Raw genomic sequence first — 26,235 nt, forward strand, 5'->3', positions numbered from 1 at the left:
CCTCCTGTAGGATCCCCAGCTCCCAGATGGCCCCCGCCAGTGTGGGTCACCGTCACCGGATGTGCCCTGAGGACTGGAGGGCCGGGCCCAGTCCCCCAAGTATCAGGCACAAAGTGTCCTTTGCCACCCGCAGCCCCTGTGAGGAGGACGCTGTTAGATCTGCAGGGGCCGAGGCTGGAAGGTGGCACAGCCCAGACCACCTGCCTGTCCAGCCACGCCCAGATCCCGTGCTCATTTCCACAGAAAGGAAGGAAAGCAGGGGGCAGAGGTGAGCCCTCTAGGTGCCAGTGCAGAGGGGACTCGTGGAGCCCCTCCAGCCAGCCTGCCTGCTGCCAGGCGGGAGGCACAGGTCAGCACAGAGCTACCCGCTGGGTACAGGGCAGACAGCATGGACGATGGGGCCAATTTCTGTAATGATGGGCGGGCAGAGCCAGCGCCCCCTGGCCCCTGGGGGCCCAGGAGAGAGCCTCAGGGATCCCTGCCCCCGCATCACCCTGCCGAGCCAGGACCGCACTCTGTGGAGGAAGAAACTGAGGCCCAGGAGCCCCTGGCTGGCCCCTGAGACTTACTGGGACAGGAAGGAGAAAGGGCTAGATGTTCCCTTAGGATACCTGGCTTCAGTCGCAGCCTCCCCACAGACCCGCTGGGCAGATGGGGCAGTCCCCTCTCCCAGGCCTCAGTTTCCTCTCCAAACACACTCCCTGCCTGACCTGGGCATTGGATATTGGGGCTTCCCACTCCATAGCCCACCTTGCCTCTTCCCCCTTCTCTCCTCTACTTGCTGGCTCAGGAGGGGTGACTTTTCCCGGCTCCTTGTCGCAACACAACAGAGCACAAGCAGCCGATACTCAACACGTGCTTGTGTTAAGATCAACAGCGCTGAGCTCCGGTTCCAAAGCTCCCCGGAGCCCCCTCCTGGACAACACGGAGGCCCCTGGTGCTCAGGGGAGCACAGGGGAGACCCCAGTGGAATGGGAGGGTGGAGTCCTGGCCCCCGATGTGTACTGGGTTTGTGATGTGGGGTGAGTCTCCCAGAACCCAGAGCCCTGGCTCCCACATCTGCAGAGTGGAGAATGAATGTGAGCACCCCTCGTGGGCTGGCTGTGAGGACAGAGGGGCTCCAGCAAGTGTTGCTGGCAAAGGTTCTTTGCACCCACAAGTCCAGCCGTGGGTGTGAGGATGGGTGGGGGCGGAGGACAGACGGCCACGTGGCTCCCCCAAACGGCAGGGCTCCAGAGCCGGAGGGGCCCCAGCCGTCCCTGCCGTGGCCCCGGCTCCCCAGAGGAAACACTGGGTAACTTGCCCTTTTGTAGAAAGGTGGGGGGTGCCCGCATGGCACCCTGAAAACATAGGGTCCACACCAGCCTGGGAGGGACCCTCCCCCGGCACGGTGCCTGGCACCTGTTCCCAGGGGCACCCCTTTGCCTGCACGCCCTTCTTTCGGGCCCCAGGCTTGGCCCCTGCGGCGTCTTGGAGCGCCCCACCACCGGGGTCAATGTTGTGAGCGCGTGAACCGCCACCCTTCACACAGGCTCCCAGCCCCTGGCTAGTGAGCTGGCGGCCCCTCCTCTCCAGCCCCTGCTCTGTTGATGTCCCCTGCAGTCCTCAGTCCCCGTGGAAATGGCCATTAGTTGGTTGTCCGCCTCCCAGCTGACCAGCACCCCTTACGGTGCCTGGCACACAGTAGGTACTCAATAAACAACAGCTGCTGGCGTGGGCGAGCCCCTGCAGAGGCTGCCGCTCCCGCCCCGGGCCCGCCGGCTTTGTGTCCCCTCCCGGTGCGCCTGCTTCCAAGGAGAAAGGCCCCCTTGGCGTGTTTGTTTGCTGCAGGACTCAGGCCCAATAAAGTCGGTGTCTTTCTTCTCTCCTCCTCCAGCCTCACGCAGGAGCTCGGGGAGCAGCAGTTTCCAGAGATTGAAGACAAAATTGCTTGAAAGCCTGCGCTTTTATCCTCCAATTTGTAGCCATTTAGCAGGGCTGGGCGGAGGGGCAGCGAGGGCTCTGGCTGTGCTGCTGGCACGGAGGCGCCCACCGCTGCAGAGGACAGGTTCTTTGTCTTTCCCCGGACAGCTCTGGGCTGCAGGGACAGACCCCCGCCGTGGGGGGTTGGCAGGCAGGTCCCGCGGGGCCAGCAGGGAGGCCACTTGGCTGGCAGTGCACGGGGGGGGGGGGGGGGGGGCCCCCAGAGCACGAGGGCTTCCCTGAGCTCCGGGCCCCGCAGAGGGTGGCGCCTACCGTCTCTGCCACCACTCCCCCTGCAGCCCCTGCTCCGACCTCTGCTCAAGACAATGCCCAGCCCCCAGGCTCGGCCCTCCCCCTGGCACCAAGGAGGGGGCGAAAGAAGAGCATCCTGCCTGGGCCGGAGGGGGTCTCTTGAGAGTGTGGAGGAAAGGGGCGCCAGCTTAGGGCTCTGGGAAAGTTTTCTGGGGCATTTGGGAAATGAAGTTGCAGGTATAGCTGTGGGGTGAGAGGTGTCTGGGGGAGGAAGGCTTTGAAATGTTGCTATGAAAAACCTCGCTCTGCAGTGGAGAGAATCAGAGCTTGCTGACCGGTGCCGAGGGCCCGGTGGCATGTGGCCGTAAGAGACAGGCTGTGTCTGCAGTGAGGAAGGAAGGAAGGGGTCAGAAGTGCTGTGCAAGTAGAACCCACGTGGTGGGGAGAGAGCATGAGGTCAGGGGAGGGAGCGCTCTAGTGGCTGGAAAGGAAGGCAGGCTTCCTGGAGGAGGTGGCTTCCGACCGCCCAAGTTTGTATCTCCCCTATGCTGTGCTGGCCTCGCCCCCTTTCCCAGAGGACTCAGAGCCCCTGGGGCGGGAACAAGGTCTGCCCCCTCCGTGGAGCATGCAGGCACTGATTGTTCGTTGGACCCAGGCTCACCCAGCACCACCCTCTTCTTCTCCCCGTCCCCGTCTGCCACCCTCAGTCCCGCCTCCACGCCTTTGCCCGGGACCCCTCTTCTATCCAAGGTGGCTCCCCTCCTCAGGCCCATCCCTTCCCCTCCACCCCTGGAGTTCAGCTGGTCCCCTGGCCGCTCCCCAGGTGGAAGATCCTGTGACACAGGAGAACTCTGGTCCTGGGTGGTGGGCAGGTAGCACAGGGGGCGGGGCTGTGGGTCATATTCTTGAGGCTGGAGTGAGGCCCTCCTAGCTCCATGCCGCCTTCCTGAACAGGGGTGCGTGGCTGGGGGCACGGTGTCTCTGATCGGGATCGGACCTGTAGGACAGGCCAGACCAGCCTTATCTCCCCCCCCCCCCCCCGCCCCTCATCGCCTGCTGAGTGGCCTTGTGTCTCCCTGGGGTCCCGACCAAAGTACGGTGGCTCAGCCCGCCCCCAGGAAGGCCTCAGGAATCAGCACCAATAAAAAAATACACTTTACTGTGGACCTCGAAGTCTGCAGGGCAGCGGGCAGGCGGGGAGCGGGGCATGCACAGCGCCGACGGGGGGGGGGGGGGCGGGGGGCACGGGACGTGGCCGACGGCCCCGGTGTCCTGGGGCTGCCCCTGCGAGCCCCGGGGGCCCCCTCCCGCCCCTCAGCCGGAGCGGATGAAGCAAGAGAGGCGGCCTTCCCGACGAGCAGGCGTCCGGGGCCCCGGCCGCGCTCGGAGCCGCCAGGCAGGGCCCAGCACCCCGAGCCCGGGGGCGGGGTGGGCAGAAGCAGCTGGCGCAGCTCAGCCGGAAGCAGCAGCGCGAGGAAGGAGGGCGTGGGAGCCCACACCTGCCAATCCCCTCAGCAATTTTGTCTCTCTTGATTAAACAGCCAAGGAACATGGAGTTCACGGACGTGTTTTCTTCTTCGTCTTCCTGAAACACCCAGAATGGAAGGGCAGAGGACGGCCGCGGGTCCCTGGGGGGCACTTGGCACTTTGGGGGCATAGGGACTTGGAGGGGGCTGGGGCCCGGGCTCAAGCAGGGGACAGACAGCAGCAGAGCCCATGGCCCTGGCTTGTGGGGAGGGCGGGGGAGGGGCGGGGGGGGGGGGGGGGGACGTGTGCAGGTGTGCGCAGATGTGTGCACGTGCAGGGCAGACTGCTCACGAGGCCCGGAGCGCACGCCGATCACTCGCTTTGGGAAGGACACCAAGCAGCACTTGTGCAAAAGGGTGGGCACCACCGGCCGCCGGACCGTCTGTGGGGCGCGGGCGGCGTGGCTGGGATTGTTCCTCCCGGGGTGAAGCTAGGGTTTGAGCGGCGGGGTGGGCGACCAGGCTCCGGTTCAGGCAGCAGGGGCCGCTCTGGCCGGCCCAGCGAGCTGCCCCCGCGGCAGGCGGACGGTCTGAGAGATTCTGCCATGGCATTTTGGGCGGGCTGGAGACGAGGCGTGGCTCACGCCCGGGGGCGGCCAGGTCGGGGGCGGTGTGGCCGGCTGCCCAGGAAACCGGAGCCTGGCGGGGGCGGCGGCGGTGGGAGGCACCCCCCCCCCCCCCGGCACCCCGGGTGCCCGCCAAGGGCCGGCTCACTTCCAGCAGTGCTCCAGGGAGCTGTGCGGCTGGATCTTGAGCTTCTGGGGGCAGAGCAGCTTGGTGAAGGCTCGGCGGAAACTGTAGTGGCACAGCGGGTACAGGACGGGGTTGACGGCCGAGTTGGCCCACAGCAGCCAGAAGGACGTCTCGTACCAGTAGTCAGGGACGCAGTGGCCGTGGCAGGCGGCCCGGATGATCATCAAGAGTGTGTACGGGGCCCAGCAGAGCCCGAAGACGCTGACGATGACGGCCAGCGACTTGGCCACCTTCTTGTCCCGAGACAGCCGGAAGCGCTGGGTGATGCTCTGGGACGCCAGGTTCATGCGCTTCTCCAGCGACGCGGAGGACGCCGAGGGCTTGGAGCCCCGCCTGAGCGAGCGAGGCCGCTCGGTGCCCCGCGAGGAGCTGCCGGAGCTGGAGGTGGGCGAGGCCGCGGCGGCCCCCCCGCCGCCGCCGCCCGCGAGGGCCGCCTCCCCCGCCTCGGCGCCCGGCGCCGCCTCGCCCACCCCGACCCCGTACCTGTGCAGCGGCACGGCCTCCCCGCGCCCCTTCTGCCGGCAGCCCCGGCAGCCGGGCGCGGCGGGCGGCGGGGAGGGCCGGGCCTCGGGCGGGGGCTCGGGGTCACGCGCCCCGTCCAGCCGGACGCGGGTGCGCCTCTGGATGTTCAGGTAGATGCTGAGGTTGAAGAAGGTGACGCTGAGGAAGGGCGTGAAGAACTCGAGGGTGGAGGCCGTGATGAGGAAGTACCAGTTGTAGAAGAACTCGGCGTAGCAGTGGCCCTCGGGGATGGAGCTGCCTCCGGACAGGTACTCCCAGCTCAGGATGGCCGGCCCGTACAGGAGGAAGGCCAGCACCCACACCATCACCATCTTCTGCACCGCCCGCCGCGTGTCGCCCTGCTGGGCCCGGTAGGAGACCTGCCCGGGACACGCCGGGTCAGGAGGGAAGGGGCCCGGGCAGCAGCAACAGGGGACTGGGAGCTCCCCCAACACCCCGCGGCCGCCCCGCCACCGCCGCAGCCTCTGGGGCCTCTGCGCGTGGCCTCCCTCCCCTGCCCGCTCCCCACGTGGGTCTGGCCGGCTGAGGCCCCAGCACACTCTCCCGCGGTCATGCAACCTCCCTCAGATCGACCCCAAACGCTAACTTCGTGCCAGGCCGCTTGCGTGCTGCCCCTGCTGGCCGTGGGCACCCAGGGGGTGGGGGAGGTCCCGTCACCCTCCCCTGCCCACCGAGCGTCCCCCGTGCCGGGCTCCGTGCCCGGCACCTGCTGGGTGTCTCGTGCAATCTTCACTGTGGAAGTCGTCCTCCCTTCCCTGGTGGCTCAGGGACAGCGGTGGAGACCACAGGTGGATTGGCTCAAGGGGACCCTGAGCCCCTGCTCTGCACGGGTCTCGTGGCCTCTCCAGGCGGGGACACGTGGGGCCCCCAGCAGAGGGCGCTCAGAGTGACTGGCAGAGTCATCTCAAAGAAGAGGGCCAACCGGGACTCCGGCTGCTGCCCCTGCGCCCGCCTGACCCTGAGGCAGGCCAGCGTCCAGCGTCCCTGGCTCACGGTGACTACTCACACCAGGAAAAGCTTGTGGAGCCAGAAGCTGATGACTGACTTCTGGGGGCACACTCGTGCACACATGCACGCACGCTTGTGCGCACATACACACACACACACACACACACACACACACACACGAGCGCACGGTGGGGAGGGTACCACCAACGACCTCTGGCCCAGATCCTCCCTCAGCCCTCCAGACTTCGGACCTGCTCCAGGGTGGAGGCTGAATTGCCCCCGTTCCTTCAGGAATACCCGATGCCGGGTCCAGACGTGCCTCCTGCCTGTCCCAGGACCCGTCCTACTGGCAGCAAATGGCTACTGAGTGGGCGGCTGGCCATAGAGTACCCAGTACGTCAGGGGTGAGGCCAGCAGGGACCAAGCCCACCCGGTACTGCCCACAACTTGGAAGTGGCCATCCTCTGCTGTGGCCACTTCCTGACCACCCCCTCCCAGGAGCGAACATGGGGCACCGGCTTCCCAGACTCACAGCGCGGGTGACTGACAGGAAGCGGTCATAGCTGATGAGCACGATGTTGAAAACGGACGAGGTGCAGAGTAGGTAGTCCACCACCAGCCACAGCTTGCAGAGACCACGGCTAAAGGGCCAGCGGCCAGTCAGCACATAGGGCACATATAGTGGGATGCAGAAGGCCCCTGTAGGAGAGTAAGGCCACGGTGGGCCATGGCTGGACAGGGGCCTGGGGTCAAACCCACCACAGTGGAGAGACAGGCAGGACCTGGGGGTGATGCAACGGCCGCTTTCCGCTTTCCTGGGACCGGCAACCCTGACCTTGCCCTTGCCTCCGCCCTGTCTCTTAGGCACACCCTCTACCCTGCGACTGGCCTTCAGCCCCTGCCTAGCTTCCAGTCCTACTGGCGTCCCCTGGACTTGGAAGTAGGAGGGAAGATCCAGGGGTGGGGACCTCCGGGCATGATGAGACACCCCCCCCCCAAGCCTTGATTCGGTACGTCCACATTTCTGTGCAGTCCTCCCAGGCCCCAGAGGGAGGCAGGAAAATTTCCTCCCTCCTCTTCCACCTGCTGGACCCCAGCCCCTAACCCAGCCTTTGGACAGCCCTTCCTCCTCAGGTCAGAAAGAGAGAACGCCTTTCTCCCGACCCAAAGGGCATTGGCTGCCACCACGCCAGCCGCTCCCACGGCCCAGGGTCTGGCAGACGCACTTAGCAGCCCCAACAGGTGTCTGGCGCTCGGGCCCCCTCCGCGCGCCCCGCCCCCAAGCCGGCAGCAGTGCACGGACACGTGAGAGCGCGCTCCTCCGAGCATCTCCCCCACCCCCACCCCGCTTCCCCCACGCCCCCCTCCCCCAACAGGGCTCTAAAAACTCCCTTCCATGTCCCCTCCCCCAAACCTCTCCCAGCGCCCTCCGCACGTCCTGAGTCCGCCAGCAGCCTTTGTTTGGCTACGGCGCAGGAGCCAGCGGTGCACTCGCGGCCGCTGCGCCTTGCGCCTGGCCAAGCGCCCGCCCGCCCGCCGGGGCCCTTTTCCGAGGAACATCCCCCCCCCACCCCCAGCCCCGGTCCCGGGTGGGGGAGGCAAGGAACTTCGCCCGCGCCCACCGCCACCACACCCGGGTCCCGGACGCCCCCTCCCCAAACAGGGCTCCCTGGCGGGGCCGTGTGCCCGAACAGAAAGGCGCCCTAGGTCCACGCTCCAATCCCTGCTGGCCGGGCCAGGCTGGACACTCCTGGGCTCGGGCGGGGGCTGGGGGCTTTACCCACGAGGAAGTCGGAGATGGCGAGGTTGAGCAGAAAGAAGTTGTTCTGGGTGCGGAGGCTCGAGTCGGCCACGAAGGCGAGCATGACCAGCGCGTTGCCGAGCACCGTGGCCACGATAAGCAGCGCCATGAGCGCGGCCAGCACCGCGGTCCAGGCGGCGGAGAAGCCGCGCGCCCCGCCCGCAGCCGCCGCCTCGCCCGCCAGCGCCCCCGACGCGTTCAGCGGCCCGTCGGGCGGCGTGCGCTCCATGACCCGCCGGCTCAGGCGGCGCCGGGGCGCGGGGCAGGGCGCGGACCGCCGGCCGGGCGGCCGGGAGGGGCCCCGGCCCGGGAGCCTGGTGTCTGCGGGCTCTCGGCCCGGCCGGCTTCCCCGGGGGCTGCCCGGCGCATGGTCCGCGGGCGCCGAGACCCGGGACGGGGCCGGGGCTGGCGGCGCCGAGGGGGCTCGGGCCGGAATCCGAGCCGAATGGGGCCAGCGGCACGACCGCTGCAGCCCGGGCGGACCCGGAGCGGAGCGGGAGCCCGAGCCGCCGCCAGAGCGCCGGTGCGCCCCGAGTGCAGCGCGCAGCCGAGTGCGCCCCGCGCGCAGCCCGCCGCCCCCCGCGCCCCGCGCAGCGCCCCCGCCATTGGCTGCCGCCCGCGCCCCGCCCCCGCCCCGCCCCCGCCCCGCCCCCGCCCCGCCCGGCGCCGGCAGCACCACGGACAGCGCCGCGTGCCCGCCGGGCCGCCGGAGCCCCAGCCAGGAGCGCTCGGCGGCTGGCGGAGAGCCCGGCCCGAGCAGGCGGGCGCCGGGGCGGGGGGCGCGCCTGCCGCCAGCCGGCCCGCGCGCACAGGAGCCGGTACCTGCGCCGCCGGGCTCCCCGGCGACCCTGGCGGGCCCTCGTCGGGAGTCGGGACGATTGTGGGGACCTGAAATGCAGGGAGGGGTGCACCTGCTCCTGCGCCCAGGGGAACTTGCCCCGCGGGACCCCTCCTCCTGTCATGCTTCAGGCAGGCGGGTCTCAGGGGAAGGAACGTCCCAAGGAGAAAGGAGGGGGAGGGGTCTCCGAGAGCAGGGGCCCCGACCAGGGGTCCGCTCCAGCCCCCATATGCGTGGGACTCTGGGCAGAGCCCAGCGCAGGGTCTAGGGTGACCTGCAAGGCGCAGACGGTTGTGGAGTTACATAAGGGAAGATGGGGGGCCAGTGGGCCCAGCCGGGAAGGGAGCACACCCCCCCGGGGCTCCGGCGGCCCCAGGTTGAGCAGGGAGAGGCCAGAGGTTCAGAGCCTGGCCATGGCCCCCTCCCCCTGCTGACAGCAGAGTGAGGCGGTCACCGCTGCAGGGACAGGCGAGGTCACTGCGCTTAGGGCGCAGCCAAGGCAGCAGCTGCCGCGGCTGCGTTAGCGCCTGCAGGAGGGGGGGTGGGGGTGGGAGGAGAGGCGGCGGGAAGGAGCACCCCCTCCCCCCCAGACACACATGCTCAGATAGACAGGGTCAAGGACAGATTCCGCAGGAGACACAGCGAGACAGACAGATGCGCCCACACTCAGACACACAGACACCCACAGACCAAGGAAACAGCCACCCAGCGTCAGGCTGGGGACCCACGAACGGCAGTTAGACACACACACAGCAGACAGCAGACAGCCAGGGAACAGCGCCCGAGGGAGAGAAAAGCAGCGACTCTCTCTGCTCTGTCTCCAGCGGCGCGCATCTGCGGAAGCCTCCAGGAGGACAGAAATGGGCGAGTCTGCATGTGGGGGGTGGGGGCAGCGAGGCTGGGGGGAGGGGCTGCTGTCCCGCCGGCACACACAGGCGCTCCCACACTTACCGTAGCTTCCTCAGCACGCGGGGACCGTCTCTTGCCCTAGCCCCAAGAGACACTTCAGAAACTTTGGGAAGTGGAGGAGGCTAGGCTCCCTCTAACCCTTCCTCAGAGCTGGCTGTGCAGCAGGAGACCCCGGACCTTCGCCCCAGGGGGCCCACTGTTCCGCGGCCTCTGGAGGAGGAGGGCGGGGCTCCAGCTCGTGCTCCCAGAAGCCCTCTCTGAGCACCTGGCTATACTCCCCTCCACCAGCGAGCCCTGTTCCTCTTGCAGGCTCCCCGGCTTCTCCTCACCGCACCCCAGTGTGCCTGGTGGGCAGGGCTTTGCCAGGACCAGGCAGCTAGTTGGTGGTGAGGCGAGCCACGCAGAGAGTTTCTGGAGCAGCAGAGAGCCGCTGGACCCCATCACTGCCATCCCCCAAGTTGTCCTGCACCTTTGGTCCTGGGTCGGGACTCTGCGCCCCACGCTCTGTCTGCCAGCAGCTCCCTGCTGAGCGGGTCCCCCAGGCCCTGCTCTTTCCCAGTCGCCCAAGGCTGGCCTTGGCCGGATGGTGCTGTGTGGGTGCCCTTCACCCCTGGCCTTGGGAGATGGAGTTTGATGGGGGACTGGAGGGGGGCTTTGGCTCTCTCTCACTAGCTGGGAGCCCCTTTTCCAGCCTCGGTGTCCCCCCTGGGATGAGGACTACGTGTTGCTTACTGTACGGGATGGAGGGACAAGTCAAGGGGAAGTCTGTGTAGAGGGCAGCAACTCTGAAGTCTCGGTGAAGCTGGCCGTGGTTGTCCTTGTGGCTGTCAATATTCTGGAGCCTTCCCTGGCAGTCTTTGTCCCCACAGCAGCTGGAGGGGTCATGGACTCAGTTAGACCCTGGCACTGGGGGGCCAGCTATATGACTCAAAGGAGCCATGTGTTTTCCTGAGGTGGAGATGGCCTCTGTAAGTTGAGGCCATCAGGAGAGGGAGGGCCAGGGCTGACCCACAAGTTTGAGGGTGACCATGGCCAAGACTGGTGAGCACCTCCTCCTGGCATTTACATGCATGACCTCATTAACTCCCATTTGCCCTCAAAGGTGGATAGGACCAAAGGTCCCTGTGCAGAGTGGGAAAGCCACCTGCCCAAGGTCACACGAGGCCAGAGGCCCCTCATTTAACAGCCACACTCTTGGCCCGGCTCTGACATCAAGGCCCTTGAGGCCAGTTTTGACCTTGGTTGGACAGAAGCCTGATGTCCGCTGGGCTGGGCCCAACTGGGCCAAGGCAATTTGGGGTGAATGAGGCAGGTCCTTATATGGCTGTGCACAGGACATCTTGCCCTGGGGGTTCTGTCCCAAGAAGTGAGTATCCAGGTCTCTGGATGGCATGGACCCTCCAAGACCCTGGGACAGTCGGGTTGATGGTTGGGGGACAGGAGCAGGGCCCTACTCTGGCTCACCGAGACCCTCGCAGAGTGGCTCGTGCCCCAGTTTCTGTGCCAAACGTCCAGTCTCACAAAGGGGCCGTAGAGCAAGCACCCCATTCACGCAAACTCCAGCCAGAATCTCCTGCAAACCCCACACAGAGGAGATCATTCACCCACCGACGGATCGATCGGTTCGTTCATTCATCCATGCAACAAGGTTTTCCTGAGCACCTACTACATATCAGGCATCGCGCCAAGTTCTCCTAACGGAGGGAGGCCGGCATAAGGCGGTGACTGAGTAAATGCCTCCGTCCGACGGCTGTAGGAAATGAAGCAAAGCAGGGGACAGACGGTGTCAGGGCACACAGGCCTGGGGTAGCCACGGCGTGTGCCACTCAGCTCTCCTTTCAGGAGAGTGGGGCACAGGGGTCTGCTGCTGAACTGGAGCTGAGGCGACTCCCAGCCCCTGGTGGCAGGTGCCGCGTGAGTCAGAACACGGCCCAGGTGACAACATCCGTGGGTTCAGGGGCAGGGTCCAAAGCCTGCGGGGCTGGTCCGGGGGCCTGACCCGTCAGGTCAGAGGTGGGGGCAAGGACTCTGGGCTGGGGCCGTGTGGATGGACGTGTGACTATGGGCCCCGGTGTTCCCCGGGAATGGCGTGATGGCACAGAGCGGTCACGCCAGGGGCCACGCGTGAGCCAGGAGCACGGGCTCCCACCTGCCCAGGACGACCTGGCTACCGCCTCCTCTGAACGTCCGACCCGCCGGCAGCAGAGACCAAACGCCGAGTCCCCAAAATGGCACATTCTTCTGGAGAACAAATCGCCACCTGGTGGTGAATTGGATACGTTGGGCCCCTTCCACACTGGCCGGTCTTCACACACGGGCTCGGGTGTGGGCGCGTCACCGTGACCCAGGGCCTCATGGAAGCCTGACCCGAGGACAGGGAAACCCATGCCGGGCGGCGCCCTGTCCGGGCCCATCAGCGTGGAGTCCGCTGCCTGCTCGGCCTGCCGCACCAGCCTGGACTGGGTCGCTTCGCAGGACGCAGACGGGGACAGCCTTCCAAGGCACCACAGCAGGGCAATGGCCGAGAGGGCGGGCGCCGCCCCACGGGACCCAGCGGAACGAACCGGTCTGTACGCGGCACTGCATGCCCGGCGGGAGGAGAACGAACGCCCGGACGCCGCGGCCCACGGAGGAATTTTACCCCCGCCCCCGGGGCTCTGCAGGGTCACAGGCCCCCTCCCACAGGCACACTGGCACCCGGACACACGGGCAAGGGCCTGGTGAACTCAGCCTCGACTGCCTCCCCGGCACTTCGAGCCCCTTGGGCCCAGACAGGAGGAGCGGTCAGGGCTCCATCAGCAGGAGGGGTGGGGCTGCTGGGACCTAAAGCGGCCGTGGGGAGACGTGTGGAGTGCAGGGCCCTCCTGGCACCGTGGGGCCCCCGTGTGACTATCACGTGCGTGGACAGTGCAGCTGTCCCAGCCTGAGAAGGCGCAGCAACCAGGGACTCAGACCCTTAGGGGTGAGGGTGTGGGTCACCCTCCCAGGCAGGCCTCCAAGACCTGCAGAGTGACATCGAGGTGGGATGAGGCTGGCCGGGTAGGCTGGACGGTGGAGGAGGGAGGGGCTGAGCCGCAGCTGAGCCCCGAGACCGGCCGGCAGTAGCAAAGGGGCTCGCCCGCCATCCCTGTCCTCCAATTGTCCCCCCAGGAGAGAGGCTGGGGCAGCCCCGGGGGGGCCCCCACGTGCAGGGGACAGCACCTGCAGCACTCAGAGGGGCTCAGCTGTCCCTCCCACCGAGGACTGAGGAGGGAGGGGGCAGCCCGGGTGGTGTCTGGAGGGAGGGGGAACTGCAGGAGCAGAGGACCAGGACGTGGGAGCGTGTGTCTGTGGCTGGGGCACAGAGCAAGGGGACGGCGTGGGAGGGGGCAGACGTGCTGCCTGGAGGGGGAGGCCCCGCAGGGCTGCGGGCTGTGCCGGGCCCCCCTCCTCGGTGCGCAGAGTCTGGTGGGGTGGAGGGCAGAGACCCGGGGCCGGGGGAGGTGCCCCCGGTGAGGGTGATGTGGCCCCGCCCTGCATGGCAGTGCGGGCGGAAGACCTGGCCGGATTCCGGGTGTCTTTTGAAGCTGACCCGTGAGGCGTGTGACACAAAGGCAGAGGTCAAGGCTGACTTCAGGCTTTGGGTTCAAGTGGCTCGGAGGAGGGTGTGGCACCGGTGGGCAGGGAGCATGCAGGAGGGGCAGACTGGGGCCAACGGGGTGCCGGAGATTCAACTGCCCGTTGGACGTTCTGGAACAGACGTCGACAAGCCCCCAGGGCCCAGCCCCAGCTCTGGAATCGGAAGGAAGCCGGGCCCCGCGGCAGCCCGCCCCCCTCCTCCTGGGTCCTGGGTTAGAGGAGCTCCGCGCTGGAGAAACAAAGTTGGGTGTTGCCCGTGTCAGACCAGCAGGCCGCCGTCCCTTGCGTCCTACGCTGTCACCGGGCTCTGCCATTAGCCACCCTCGTTGTGCTGGAAAAACCTTTCTCCTTCAACCAACCGCGTGCCCGCGGCTGTTCCCGCAGCGCGCTGCCCTGCCGCGTGGGACGTGCCCACTAATGAGGAATAATGGAGGCGTGGAACTGCCCAGGCCCAGCTGCGGGGCGATTGTCCTGCTGGTGACGGCCCCGGCACATTTGCCAGAGCACTCGTCAGGCCTCTGGGTCCAGCGCGGTGACACTTCTTCAGAGGAACCACTGCTGTTTGCTTTCTCTCTTTCTGCAGGAGCTCATTTGAATACGGGAATGCAGAGTTTTCTTTTTTTGTTCCTTGTCTTCTTTTTTTTTTTTTTTTTTCTCTTGGTGACATTCTGAGCCAGCTCCTGGTGCGTCCTGATGAGTTCAGGGTCCGGGTGTGACCAGAATGGCTCTGGACGCCACCAATTTGGAATAAAAGCTGGGTCTGATTTCCCTGCCTTTAGGGACAGAGCTGAATTGGGCCCAGGGCCCAGGTGGCAGGAAGGAGAGAGGGGACGGGAGGACCAGGGATATAGTGGCTGTAGTGTGGCTGCAAATGACAAAACCGACTCGATACCCCTAAGGGAGGGGGTACTGATTGTGGCCTGTGGCTGAAAGGTCCAGGGGGTAGGTTTCAGACATGGCTGTATCCAGGAGCTCAAAGAACAGCAGCTTCTTGCCATCTGTCTTTTCCCTGTATTCACCATTCCCAGCAGGGGATGTGTCCCTGAGATCGCTGCCTACGGCTGGGCTGCCCTCCTGTGCTCTCATTCACTCCCCGGGAGGAAGGAGGGGCTGCCAACAGAAACCCAGAATTAGCGCCACTGGCCTGGCTCAGACCAAATCCTGGTGGCTGGCAGCCGTGCCTGAGCTTGCGGCAGCGTGGGCTGACATCCTTAGAACCCCACCCCTGTGGAGGGTAGAGGAAGGATGGAGGGGGAAGGGCGGTAGGCGGGAAGCCGAGGTCGCCCCCCGCACCCGCCACTGGGTGGGGGGTCCCGTGGGGGGCCCCTGGCCCTTCCCCCAGCACGGCCTTCGTCGGCAGGGCCCAGGGAGCCCGGGCACGCTCCTGGGGGTGGGCCTGGGCCCCGAGAGCTCGGTGGGAGGCCCCTGGGACAAAGCCCCTGGGTGGGGGTCCCTGGGGGCAGCTGGGACTGCGAGACCGCCTTCTTCCCGAGCGTCCGCTGCGAGCACGGGGCACAGAGGGAGAAGAGCGTGCAGGGGCGTGAGGGGCGAGGGCGGCTCTGTCCCACGGCAGGCCCGGCAGACCGCCAAGAGCCCGGGCAGGGCGGCTCTGGAGGCCGCCTCGGGCCCGCCCGGCGGGAAGGAAGCCCGCAGCCCTTCCTGGCCTACTTCTTGCTTGCCGGGAGCCGGTGCTGCAGGCTCGGAGGCTGGGTCAGCCCGGCCCACAGCCCGGTCAGCGGGCCCCAGAAAAGCTCACACCCCACTTCAGCCCCGCCCGCCTCGTCCTTGCTGGAGAGACCCCCTCCGGGGCCTTGGTCTCCACTGGGGGGAACGAGAGGCCGAGGGCAGAGGCTGAGGCCGCCAAGAGCACAGTGAGTGTGGAGAGGGAGTCGGCACCTGACTTGGGTCTGAAATGTCCTCACCTTGGGTTCTTTCCCCCAAGGGTGGGGCTGGGCGCAGTTATCAAACACAAAAGAAGGGTAATCTCTGGTGGGCTCCCCGGAAGAGGCGCAGCCTGGGAGAGGTGTGGTCTGAGGGGCATGGGGACAGCTGCCTGGGGGAGGGGCGGGGACAGCTGAGGGGCCAGAGGGGTAACAAATGCCCTTCTCTGAGGAAAGAGGCAGCTGTACCTCCAGAAAGTCCCTCTGCAAGACCCAGGCTCTCTCTCTGGTTGTGCCCACCCCCCGGCTGGCTGACGAGTACTCCCTGAGTGAATGAGGCCTGTTTTTTAATTTTTTTAATGTTTATTTTTGAGAGAGACGGACAGAGCGCTAGCAGGGGAGGGGCAGAGAGAAAAGGAGACACAGAATCGGAAGCAGGCTCCGGGCTCCGAGCTGTCAGCACAGAGCCCGACACGGGGCTCGAACCCACGAGCCGTGAGATCACGACCTGAGCCGAAGTCAGACGCTCAGCCGACTGACCCCCCAGTCGCCCCAGAATGGGGCGTGTTTTATCTGTGCAGCTTCCCCCCGTGGGCAAAGCCTGGACGCTCCATGGAGAAAACTGAGAACTCCGCTCTCATCCGCTGTGTCTCCTCCAGGGCCCCGGGTCAGGCTGCGTGGGGGCAGTCGCGGGGCCTGGTGAGAGGCTGGAGGGCTCTGAACCTGAATCCGGCTTGTGGGGGACGGGACCCGGCCATCCCCAAGAGTATTTGGTTGGGTGACCCAGCCCTGCCACAGGTCACCTGGGCCTGGGGACCCGGGCTGAGCATACTCCGCGGTTCCCCAGCCGCCACTGCTCTGGGGCCTTCGGACCGACCAGAGCTCCCTCTTTCCTGTAAATGTCAAAACTTGGGGGGTCGTCAGCCCGGACAGAGGTGGGGACAGGCCACGCTGACCCGGGGCCCAGTCCCAGGGCTTGTGGCAGTGGGCTAGTGGGGAGGGGTGGGCCTGCGTGAGCGGGGGGCGGTGCCCAGGGTCCTGTCCCACGCTGAAAGCCGCGCTCCGGCCCCAACACTCCCTGCCCTGAGCCGCTCCTTTGTCTGGACTCCTGGCTGGCAGCTGGCCCGTTGCTGCCTGCCCTTGGAGGCCCTGCCCTGACCGGAGCGTGTTTCTGCTCGGTGCCCTCTGCCCAGCAGCAGCACGGCCACAGCGCCTTAGCTCCCTAGTGCGTCATCCGGGGCTGACCTTCCCCTCCCTTCGATGTGCCTGTCCCCCACTGGGCCCCTCCTATGATGATCAGGCGGGGTGGGCCTGGTGACCGCAGTCCATTTGCAGACCCCCAGGCCTGGGGTTTGAGGCTGGGCAGGGGCCACGTGCTCCGCACACGGGCCGACAGTGCCCTTGCCCCTGGACGGCACCATTGAGGTCAGCACAGTACACGTAGAGGAGTCTGTCGAGGGTAGGGGACGGGGTGACCTCTGGGCTGGGCACACGGGGGGCTGTCCTGGGACATTGATTGCTGTGTGCAGGCCACTCCCCCTGACTGGCTGCTGCCCTGCTCTGCTCCAGGGGTGAGGCCGAGAGGTCAACGGTCCCCATCTCGGGCCTCGGGCCTCGTGAGGGCCCCCAAGGCCGAGCCCTGGCCCTGGAGCCTGAAGCCTGGCTGAACTTCTGTTCCTACCCCCACACCTGACCCATCACCTTCCCCCACGGGTCCCCGTGCCCCCCTCCCCACCCCGAAGCCCTCATCTTGCCCATGCGGGTGCTGGGCCCCGAGGGTGCAAGCACGCGTGAGCCCGGTCCCAGCCCCCGGCACACCAGCGTCACCCTGCCCCTGCCTGCAGCCCCGGGCCCCGCTTCCCCCCTGAGGTGACCGGGCTTCAGGGGGGCCCCACGGGGCCTGCACGCGCGGCCCACACCACCCGGAGCTGCCTCCTGCAGGAGGAGACGGGGCCCGGCCCTGGCGAGGCGCCTCTGTGTGCTCTGGGAACCCCGGGGCTCAGGGGGGCTCCTTGTGGGGCCTGTGTCTGTCAGGAAGATAACCAGCGAGCCAACTGCGGTGCTGGGGGCGCTGGACCCAATAACAGCAATGTCCCTTCAGTGCCGGGGCGCCGGACCCAATAAGGGAGTTGTCCCCAAGTCCTTGAGGGAGATTGCTTCCAACAGCGGCGTGACCCAGGCTACAGCAGAAAGAGGCCGGCTCAGCTTTGAGGACAATGAAGTCCCAGTGCCCAGACCCAGACCAGAGACTTGCCTTCTGCAGGGACACACGGGGCACCTGGGTTCTCCCCAGGGCCCTGGGGGAAGGGCTGCTTCTTACCTGGGGAGATGCCCTGCCCTCTCCCCCAGCCCCTGCCCTCTCCCCCATGCCCCTGCCCTCTCCCCCAGCCCCTGCCCTCTCCCCCATGCCCCTGCCCTCTCCCCATGCCCCTGCCCTCCCCCCCAGCCCCTGCCCTCTCCCCCATGCCCCTGCCCTTTCCCCATGCCCCTGCCCTCTCCCCCACGCCCCTGCTCTCTCCACCACGCCCCTGCCTTCTCCCCCACACCCTGCCCTCTCCCCCAGCCCTTGCCCTCTCCCCATGCTCCTGCCCTCTCCCCTATATGCCTGCCCATTCCATAGTCCCTGCCCTCTCCCCCATGCCCCTGCCCTCTCCCCCAGCCCCTGCCCTCTCCCCCAGCCCCTGCCCTCTCCCCATGCCCCTGCCCTCTCCCCCAGCCCCTGCCCTCTCCCCCATGCTCCTGCCCTCTCCCCATGCCCCTGCCCTCCCCCCCAGCCCCTGCCCTCTCCCCCATGCTCCTGCCCTCTCCCCATGCCCCTGCCCTCCCCCCCAGCCCCTGCCCTCTCCCCCATGCCCCTGCCCTCTCCCCATGCCCCTGCCCTCTCCCCCATGCCCCTGCCCTCTCCCCATGCCCTTGCCCTCCCCCCCAGCTCCTGCCCTCTCCCCCATGCCCCTGCCCTTTCCCCATGCCCCTGCCCTCTCCCCCACGCCCCTGCTCTCTCCACCACGCCCCTGCCTTCTCCCCCACACCCTGCCCTCTCCCCCAGCCCTTGCCCTCTCCCCATGCTCTTGCCCTCTCCCCTATATGCCTGCCCATTCCATAGTCCCTGCCCTCTCCCCCATGCCCCTGCCCTCTCCCCCAGCCCCTGCCCTCTCCCCCATGCTCCTGCCCTCTCCCCATGCCCCTGCCCTCTCCCCCAGCCCCTGCCCTCTCCCCCAGCCCCTGCTCTCTCCCCATGCCCCTGCCCTCTTCCCATGCCCCTGCTCTCTCCACCACGCCCCTGCCCTCTCCCCCACACCCTGCCCTCTCCCCATGCTCCTGTCCTCTCCCCCATACCCCTGCCCTCTCCCCATGCCCCTGCCCTCTCCCCCAGCCCCTGCCCTCTCCCCCATGCCCCTGCCCTCTCCCCATGCCCCTGCCCTCTCCCCCATGCTCCTGCTCTCTCCACCACACCTCTGCCCTCTCCCCCACACCCCTGCTCTCTCCACCACGCCCCTGCCTTCTCCCCCACACCCTGCCCTCTCCCCCAGCCTTTGCCCTCTCCCCATGCTCCTGCCCTCTCCCCTATATGCCCGCCCATTCCACAGTCCCTGCCCTCTCCCCCATGCCCCTGCCCTCTCCCCCAGCCCCTGCCCTCTCCCCCAGCCCCCGCCCTCTCCCCATGCCCCTGCCAGATTCAGCCTGGATCTACCTTTCCCTGGCATCACATAGTCCTCTCACATTTCCAGATTTGCTCTGCTGACTCATGCAGAGCCGGAAACACCCATATGACAAGTAATGATCCCTTCCCTGGGCTCTGTTTTCCCATCTGTACAATGGTGCAATATTGGAGAAGCCAGTGGCTAAATGCCCCCGGAAACATTTGGAGCTCCTTGGGGTCTGTCTTGACTGACTCACCAGTGCACCATCCGGAAGGGTGGTCCCAGCCTGCGATGCCCTGATGGGGAGAGGCGCGCTCCAGAGGCCTGGACTCTCCGTGTGGAGAAGTGGCCTTGGAGGCTTCTCATCAGAACCCGCGTTCCCCGCCCCAGGTTCGGCTCTGCTCCCCTCCCCGTGGCACAATGTATGCCCTTGAGACCAAGCCCCCCGCCTGCTTGATTACCCCAGAGTGATGCAGTGATGCCCCAGGTCCCATCCCGTGCCCTGCCTGGGGCACGGGATGGGGCCAGCCTCGGGGTGGAGGTCCCTCAGGAGAATCTGGCCACTCCTAGGAGGGAGGGGTGGCCGCTGGGGAGAGCGCTGGCTGCTCGGCTCTGGGGCCACGCCTGTGTCCTGCCTTCACAGGTGCTTTTCCCACGACTCTGTCTCCTCTGGGCTCCACCCAGCCCTGGGGAAGCGGGCTTGGAAAGAACCCCTGTTTGCAAACTGCAGGGGGCTCCAGGCTCCATCGCAACCCTGGCTGCCTGCCAAGACCACCTGCACCACCTCCTGCCAGCATCCAGGGGCATTTATTGAGCACCTACTGTGTGTAGCTCGGCTAGGAGCCCAGAAAGCAATGTTACTCCTGTAGCCAGTGAGTGGCTGGAGGTGCCCGATGGCTTCGTCTCTGGTGGTGCTCCGGCTGTGGGACTCGCGGGCAGATCGCCTTCCCGGAGCTGGGGCAGGTCTGGCTAAGTCCCCAGCATGAAGCCTCTTCTCAGCACCTTTGCCTCTTCCCCAGAACAAGCCCGACCTGCTCACCCAGCCTGCCACCCTGCCTGGAGGGGACAGAGCCACCCAGCCTGCTGTGTGCATGAGCTGGAGAGACAGCACCTGTGGGCCCTGATTCCTGTACCTTATCTAGGGCAGCTGCAGAATTTGTGGGGCCTCGCGCAAGAGAAAAATGTGGGCCCCTCCCCAGCAATGAAGAATTTCAAGGCGGCAACAGCGGGGCAGTGAATTGAGCACGGAGCCTCGCCTGACTGCACAGGTGGCACAGGGCACAGTCCTCCATGAGCCACGAAGGCAGGCCTGGGGCGTGCCTGGCACACTGTGGCCAGCTGTCCCCTCCTCTCCCCTCCCCTGCCTTCACCTCCCGGGATGGCATGGAGGGGGCACGCTGACCCCCAGAAGAACCTCAAATGCCCCAGTGTTTCCTACCCAACACCCCCACCCCACCTGCTGCTGGTGCCCCTTTCTCCTGCTTCTGCCCACCCTGCTGATGCCCCGCACGCAGACGCACCACACCCCTCCTGCCCCACGTGGGCCCCTAGGAGGGGTGGAGAGAGAAGGGGCAGGGCCCAGCCGCCCCTCCCCTTGCCCGCGGTCCCCTCTGGCCTCCTGGAATCAGGACCTCCCAGTGGCACCACGGAGCCAGCACAGCAGGTGGTCGACAGGTACCACAAGGAACCACCGGCCTGAAGTCAGGGCACGGCCAGGAAGGGGGAACCCACAGGCCCACGCTGAGTGCGTCAGTGTCCGGGGACGCTGAGCATCCCGCCAGGCACAGGCACAGGCCATGGGTCCTCTGTTTTGTTCAGGCTGGCCATGCCCTCCGCTAAAATGCTGCTGTCCCACCAAGAATGGTGTGGGACGCAGTTCTGGCCAGGGAAGAGTGAGCAGAAGTGCCTGGAACTTTCAGGGGCCGATCCTCAAATGGGGCCGACTCACTGTGGGGCAGCACTTCTGCCCTTCTCTGCCTCCTTCTTCCTGGCCAGATACGCATGAGATGCCTGGAGTAGCAGCAGCCATCTTGGGCCATGAGGTGAACCTGAGAATGGAGGCTGACTCTAGAACAGCGACACAATAGGCTGGGGCGTGGTCCTCGATGACCCACGGCTCCCCGCCAGCCCTGGACAGCTCGGGCTGTGTCCCGTGAGATAGGACACTTCTGCCTTGCGGAAGGCTCTGTTGTTCTGAGTTTCTATATATGCAGCTTCAGCTGACCCTGAAGGGAAGGCAGCTGCATTGGTCCGAACGTCCCTGCCCCCAGCAAGGTAGGGGTCCCTCCAGCATCTTGCAGGACACTCCATGGAAGAAAATCTCCCAGTTCCAGCAAATCCTGGCTCTGCAGGTGGGTCCTCCGTATCCCAGAGGCTCCCACATATACCAGAGTGAGCAGGGCGCTGGGAAGCCCTGCATCGGAGAGGACACTTGTTGGCCTAGTTTATTTATTTAGTTATGATTTCATTTATTTATTTATTTTGAGAGAGAGAGCGCGCGCGTGTGTGCACACGTGTGCACGAACGAGTGGGGGAGGGGCAGAGAGAGGGAGGGAGAGAGAGAGAGTTCCCAGCAGGCTCCACGCTCTGTGCTCTGCTCTCTGCACTGAAGTCCACATGGGTCTGAGGGCTCACGGACCGTGAGATCATGACCTGAGCAGAGATCAAGACGCTTAACTGACTGAGCCACCTGGGTGCCCCCTCGTCGGCTTCATTTACGTGGCTTTCCCAAACCTACTTGGCCACGAAACCCTTTCTTCCAGAAACACCTAATAACAGCCACGAGGGACTGGGGATTGCATGGCACCTGGTTTGGGAAAGTGCCCTCAAAGATGCTCAGCCCACTGCTGGGTACACAGTAAGCGCTCAATAAATGCTAGGGCTGCTACTGAAGCTAGAAGTGGGGCCTAAGTGACCTCTGTGGGCGTGGAAGGCGGGGCCCCGCCAACCCCCGCGTGCCTGCCTTGCCCTCTCTCTCGGCCCCCAGGGTCAGCTCACCCCCGCCCGTTCCTTCAGGGGACACACTGACCTCAGGGCCAACTCCCTCCCCCGGGGATGGGGGTGCCGCTGAGTCAGGCGGGGTCGCGCCGGGAGGAGCTGACTGGCAGAGCCGCAGCGGGGTGGAAAGTGGGTAAGAGGAAGGCACCGCTTTTTCTTTGGCAGAATTTAACGGGTGCAGATTGCTCAGGCCCCAAAGCCATGGGGAAAAAAAAGAAAAAGCCCTTTGCCGCTGCTATTGATAACTTGTCTCTCTTCACGTGGTGGGTTCAAAACTAAAAATACCCTCCTCCGACGACGGGGAAGCCGAGCGCTGTCACGTTGCAGAGGAGACGAGAAGGTTGCATGGGGAAGGATCCGCTTGGGCCACGTGAGGGCCAGGGCCAGGCCGCGGTGGCCAGCGCTCTCCGGCCACGCAGGTGGCATCCTCAGAGGAGACGCCCCAGCATCCCACAGAAGAGAGCGGAAAGTGTCTCTGCAAAGGCCTGTGGGTGGCAGGGAGAGGGCTGAGCCTCGGGCCCCGCCCCGCCCCCTTCCAAGGCAAAGGCGAGGCCAGCAGTGCCGGCCTCGGCACTCCTGGACGCCCAGCCCTGTTGGGCTTACGGGGTGGCTCTGGCTGCCGGCCGGCTCTGCAGCGAGCGGACAGCCTGCTCTGCTGCCTGAGCCTCAGTTTCCCCATCTGAAGGAGGCATCATCCGTGTTCTGCGTCCTCACGGGGAGACAGCCGGGAGGGTAGTACGTGTGAATGTGCCTCCTGACGGCACAGCAAGGGCACGCGTTCCCACACATTTGGGGCTTCCGGGCACCGGGCCCACAGGTCGGCCAGCTGCTGAGGGGAGGCCGGGCAGCCACCCACAGGGCTGCTGGGTCACGATATCAGCTGAGCCTCGTGCGGGACGTGGGACAGGGAGGTTCTAATTCTGGGGCGGTGAGGGACACACAGACACTCTTGGGGTTGGCTCAGTCGGAGAGCGGTTCCTGCAGGAGCAGGCACCCTGAAAGTTACGTACCAGCCCAGCACACGTGGATGGACCCCCGGGATCCCGAGGGGACTCTGGGAGCCAAGCCAGGCCTGAGCGCTCGGGATGGAGGACACTCTGTGACAATCCCCCGCCAGTGGGTAGGTCATCAGTAGTTGATATGGTGACCCATATGGAGTCCCACAGGGCCCCAGCCACCCAGGAACAGCTGGGCATCTGGTTCAGGGGCAGACCCGGTGGAGAGGTCTGGGCAGGTCTCTGTCTTTCTGACAAGTTCCTGGGCCGCTTCCTCAGCACAGGCTCAGTCTGCTCATCTGCACAGTGGGAATCACACATAGTATCTACTCAGTTGGCCGTCGCAGGCATGAAACTGGGCAAGACATGTCACCCACTGGATGATGTCAGCCACCACCACCATCATCGCATGGCCCCAACCCCTCTGTCTCCTTTTCCACTCCCATCTTCTGTCCCATTCTTAGAGAATTTTGCCTCTGGAATCGGCCTCTTGACCTACTGAAGGTCAGGAAAAATGCTCCTGCGTTGGGCCCCAGGTGCCGTCCTCCCAGCCATCAGCCAAGAGGGGATTCTCACTCAGTCCTGGCCTCGGGGACCAGGAAGGACCAGCACCTGATCCTTGGAACTCAAGTTTATTGGATCTGTTAAAAGGGGGTAAACTGATATCCCAGCCGCAGGGCCCAACTGGGGTCAGACCCTACCCCACTCCAAGGCCAGGGCAGAGGTGGTCAAGCTCAGCCCTGGTGTGGCCCGTGGGCAGACAGGAGACTCTGTCCACTCCAGCCTCTCCTCTGGCCCTAGCTCCCCGATACCGCATTCACCCCAGAGGTCATGGCCACGGGGTGGGCCGGCAGGTTGAATCCCTCGGGGCGTGTCCTTTGCCCTAGGTCAGAATCGCAAAACCCCGTCAGAATGAGGGGTGGTGGTTTCGGGACCCTGCACTGGACTTTGGCCAGGCCCACAGGGGAAGCTTTGGAGCATCTCCATGGCAACAGGCCTTGTCCTTGTCCTGGCTTGGGGGCCTGCACACACCTCCCTCTTCTGCTGGGGTCGGTTTCTTCAGGGGTAACCATGGCAACGCCTTTGTTTCGGAGGCTTGGCCCCACCCCCTCCTGGTTTCTCTCTACAGCAGAGGTTGGGAGAGCTCCTTTTCAGTCCCAGCACGTCGGCGGGCTGCAGTGACAGGGCCCACCAGTGAGCTGGGCCAGTCTCTAGGATGGGGGATGACGGGATCTCTGGGCCCCAACCCTGCCGGAGACCCCATCCACTCAGTCGAGGCCGGCCCCTGCCCTCAAGGCACCCTTAGTCCTGCTGGGGGTGACCTGTCAGTACCTCCTCCTTGCTAGAGATGGGGAATCATTCTGAGGCGGCAGCGTGGAGACCAGCATTGGGGGACAGGAGGCCGGGTGGGGCACGGTGGGGGTGGGGTCCGGCTTTGTGGAAGAGGTGGCCGTGAGCGGGACTGTCTCCATGTGCCATGTGGTCACGACTATTCTGTCAGTACTGTTGGGGGTGCAAGACCCAGTATTCCTTTGTACTCAAACTGGCTTCAGCAGAAAAGAAAATACAGTAGCTCCTGTAACTGAAAAGTCTAGGACAGAGCTTGCTTAGGGTGTAGCTGTTCCAGGTGACCCAGGACGTGTGCTCTTGCTTCCCTCTGGGCTGGCCTCATTCCCGGGCGCCACATCCCTCACGGTGGCAAGACGCCCAGTAAGTAGCTCCAGACAGCGTCTTTCTCTCAGCCGGCCCAGTTCTGGAGAGGTCTGTGGGCAGATGGGAGAGTCATTTGGCCTCAGCCTTTCCCTCTCGCCTGAGCTCTCCGACCCCCAGCGGAAGTCTCAGGGCGGACCCTCATTGGCCAGGACAGGGTCACTTGCTCACTCCTGAATCAATCACTTTCTGAGCAACCAGCCTGTTTCCTGTTACTCCACTCACCCAAACCCAAACCCAGACCTGTGCTTCAAATGGGATGAGGGTGGGAGAAACCTAGTTTGCAAAGGAACATCTGGGTGCTCATAGGCTCAGAGAGGTTAGTTAACTTGCCCAAGGCCACACAGCTGATAAGGATGCAAGCTCGGGGTCTGACTCCAGAGCTTCTGGGCTCAGTCGCGGAGCCACTACAGATCAGTGAGTTTTATTTATTTATTTTTAAACGTTTTATTTATTTTTGAGACAGAGAGAGAGAGAGAGAGAGCGAGCATGAATGGGGAGAGGCAGAGAGAGAGGGCAGGTTCCAGGCTCTGAGCGGTCAGCCCAGAGCCCGACGCGGGGCTCGAACTCACGGACCGCGAGATCGTGACCTGAGCTGAAGTTGGACACTTAACCGACTGAGCCACCCAGGCGCCCCCAGATCAGTGAGTTTTAAACAGGGGAATTAACTGCCAGGGATACGGCCGGAGGGTAAATTGGCGCAGGATTCTGGTGAGCGATGAATGGTATGCCAAGGAGGGTGGACAAGGGGGAGCCCGCAACATGTTTGAACTGAGGAAGACAGCTTTGAGAGGAGGACTCCAGCCGCCGCCCGTCCCCTGGGGGTCGGGAACAGCGGAGCGCAGAGCCACCAACCGCCCAGCACCCCCGCCACCTGACTCGCTGTTTGTAAACTCAACCCGTCCAGCCACGCCCCTTCCTCCCTCTCTCCCACCCACCTAGGGTCAATATCTGCATAACCCCGCCTCTACCTGCTGTGACTGGCTGTCCGTGGCGTCACTCCTCCGCGCGGGGCGGGACTCCCGAGGGGCAACGGGGGTTGCCTCTCCCGCAAATGATTAGCATAGTCCCGCCTCCCGGCGCGGCCCTCGGGCCGGGCGCGGATTGGGCGGACGGCCGCTGACGCTCCGGCGCCGGGCGCGGCGAGTGGAGAGCGCCGGCTGTCAGTCTGCCTGGCGGCCGGCCGCACTTCCGCCTCGGTGTCAGCGGGTCGCGGGCCTGTGGGGCGGGGGCGGGGTGGGCGGCGAGGCTCGGCCGGCGCCGGAGCGACCGCGGTCCAGGTGAGCGGCCCGGACCCCGGCCCCGCGTCGCCGGGGGCTCGGGCGGGCGTCGGGCGGGCGGGAGGCCCGGCGGGGCGGGGTGGTGGTGGGGAGCGGGAGCCCCGTGCTCACCGACCCGCCGGCCAGGCCTGGACCCGGCCCGACCCCGGCCCGACCCCGGCCCGACCCCCGCCGCCCGCCCGCCCGCCCGTCAGCCCTGCGGCCCCGGGGAAACTTGGGAGGAAAGTTGGCGGCGGCGGGCGGGGGGCGGCGGCGGAGGCCCCGCGTCGCCGGGCAACCGCGGCGCCGGAAGTCGGGTGGGCTGGGAGGCCTGGGCTCGCCTGCCCGCCCCGCCGGGCGGCGGGAGGGCCGGGGGCGCGGGCTGCGGGCCGGGGCGGGCTGGGCTGCGGCCCGGGGTCGCACACGCGGGCCGCGCGGAGGGGCAGCGTCCCCGCCGGGGACCCGGCCGCCCCGGGCGACCACCTGTGGGAGGGCTGGTGCGCCCGCGCCTGGCTCGCCGTCCGTGTGTCAGCCTTCGCTGCCCGTCGTGCCGTGGGGCGCCCTGGACCGGACTCTGATGTCGCACAGGTCGGACGTGTTTCCTCTTTCCCCGCTCCCGCGCAA

The 26,235-nt window shown here is 66.0% G+C and overlaps 3 protein-coding genes across 10 annotated transcripts in view; 2 read left to right on the forward strand and 1 right to left on the reverse strand.

Moving 5' to 3' along the window:
• The window catches only part of MTG2 (mitochondrial ribosome associated GTPase 2), a 243,062-nt gene that overhangs the window by 22,146 nt on the left and 194,681 nt on the right, over positions 1–26,235 (forward strand). The gene's annotated exons all lie outside the window — the stretch shown is intronic.
• HRH3 (histamine receptor H3) lies at positions 3,457–8,338 on the reverse strand. 2 transcript variants are annotated; one of them, XM_058686151.1, is made up of 4 exons: positions 7,744–8,338; positions 6,496–6,662; positions 4,455–5,374; positions 3,457–3,799 (listed from the first exon to the last, which is right to left on the reverse strand). In XM_058686151.1, the coding sequence occupies exons 1-4, from the start codon at positions 7,991–7,993 to the stop codon at positions 3,772–3,774; spliced, it is 1,365 nt and encodes a 454-aa protein (XP_058542134.1). In that variant the 5' UTR covers positions 7,994–8,338; the 3' UTR covers positions 3,457–3,771. The 2 variants fall into 2 exon arrangements, with proteins under 2 accessions (XP_058542134.1, XP_058542135.1); XM_058686152.1 differs by lacking the exon at positions 3,457–3,799 and having other exon boundaries at positions 3,985–5,374.
• Positions 25,496–26,235, forward strand: part of OSBPL2 (oxysterol binding protein like 2) — a 37,001-nt gene continuing 36,261 nt past the window's right edge. For 4 of the 5 annotated variants that reach the window (XR_009249156.1, XM_058686144.1, XM_058686148.1 and 1 more), the window contains exon 1: positions 25,496–25,632. The gene's annotated coding sequence lies outside the window, so the exon portion shown is untranslated. Of the gene's footprint in view, positions 25,633–25,976; positions 26,200–26,235 lie in introns of those variants that run through there. The other variant, XM_058686145.1, reaches the window with a different exon arrangement.

Source organism: Neofelis nebulosa, chromosome 9 (assembly GCF_028018385.1).
Source record: "Neofelis nebulosa isolate mNeoNeb1 chromosome 9, mNeoNeb1.pri, whole genome shotgun sequence".
Taxonomy (NCBI): Eukaryota; Metazoa; Chordata; class Mammalia; order Carnivora; family Felidae; genus Neofelis; species Neofelis nebulosa.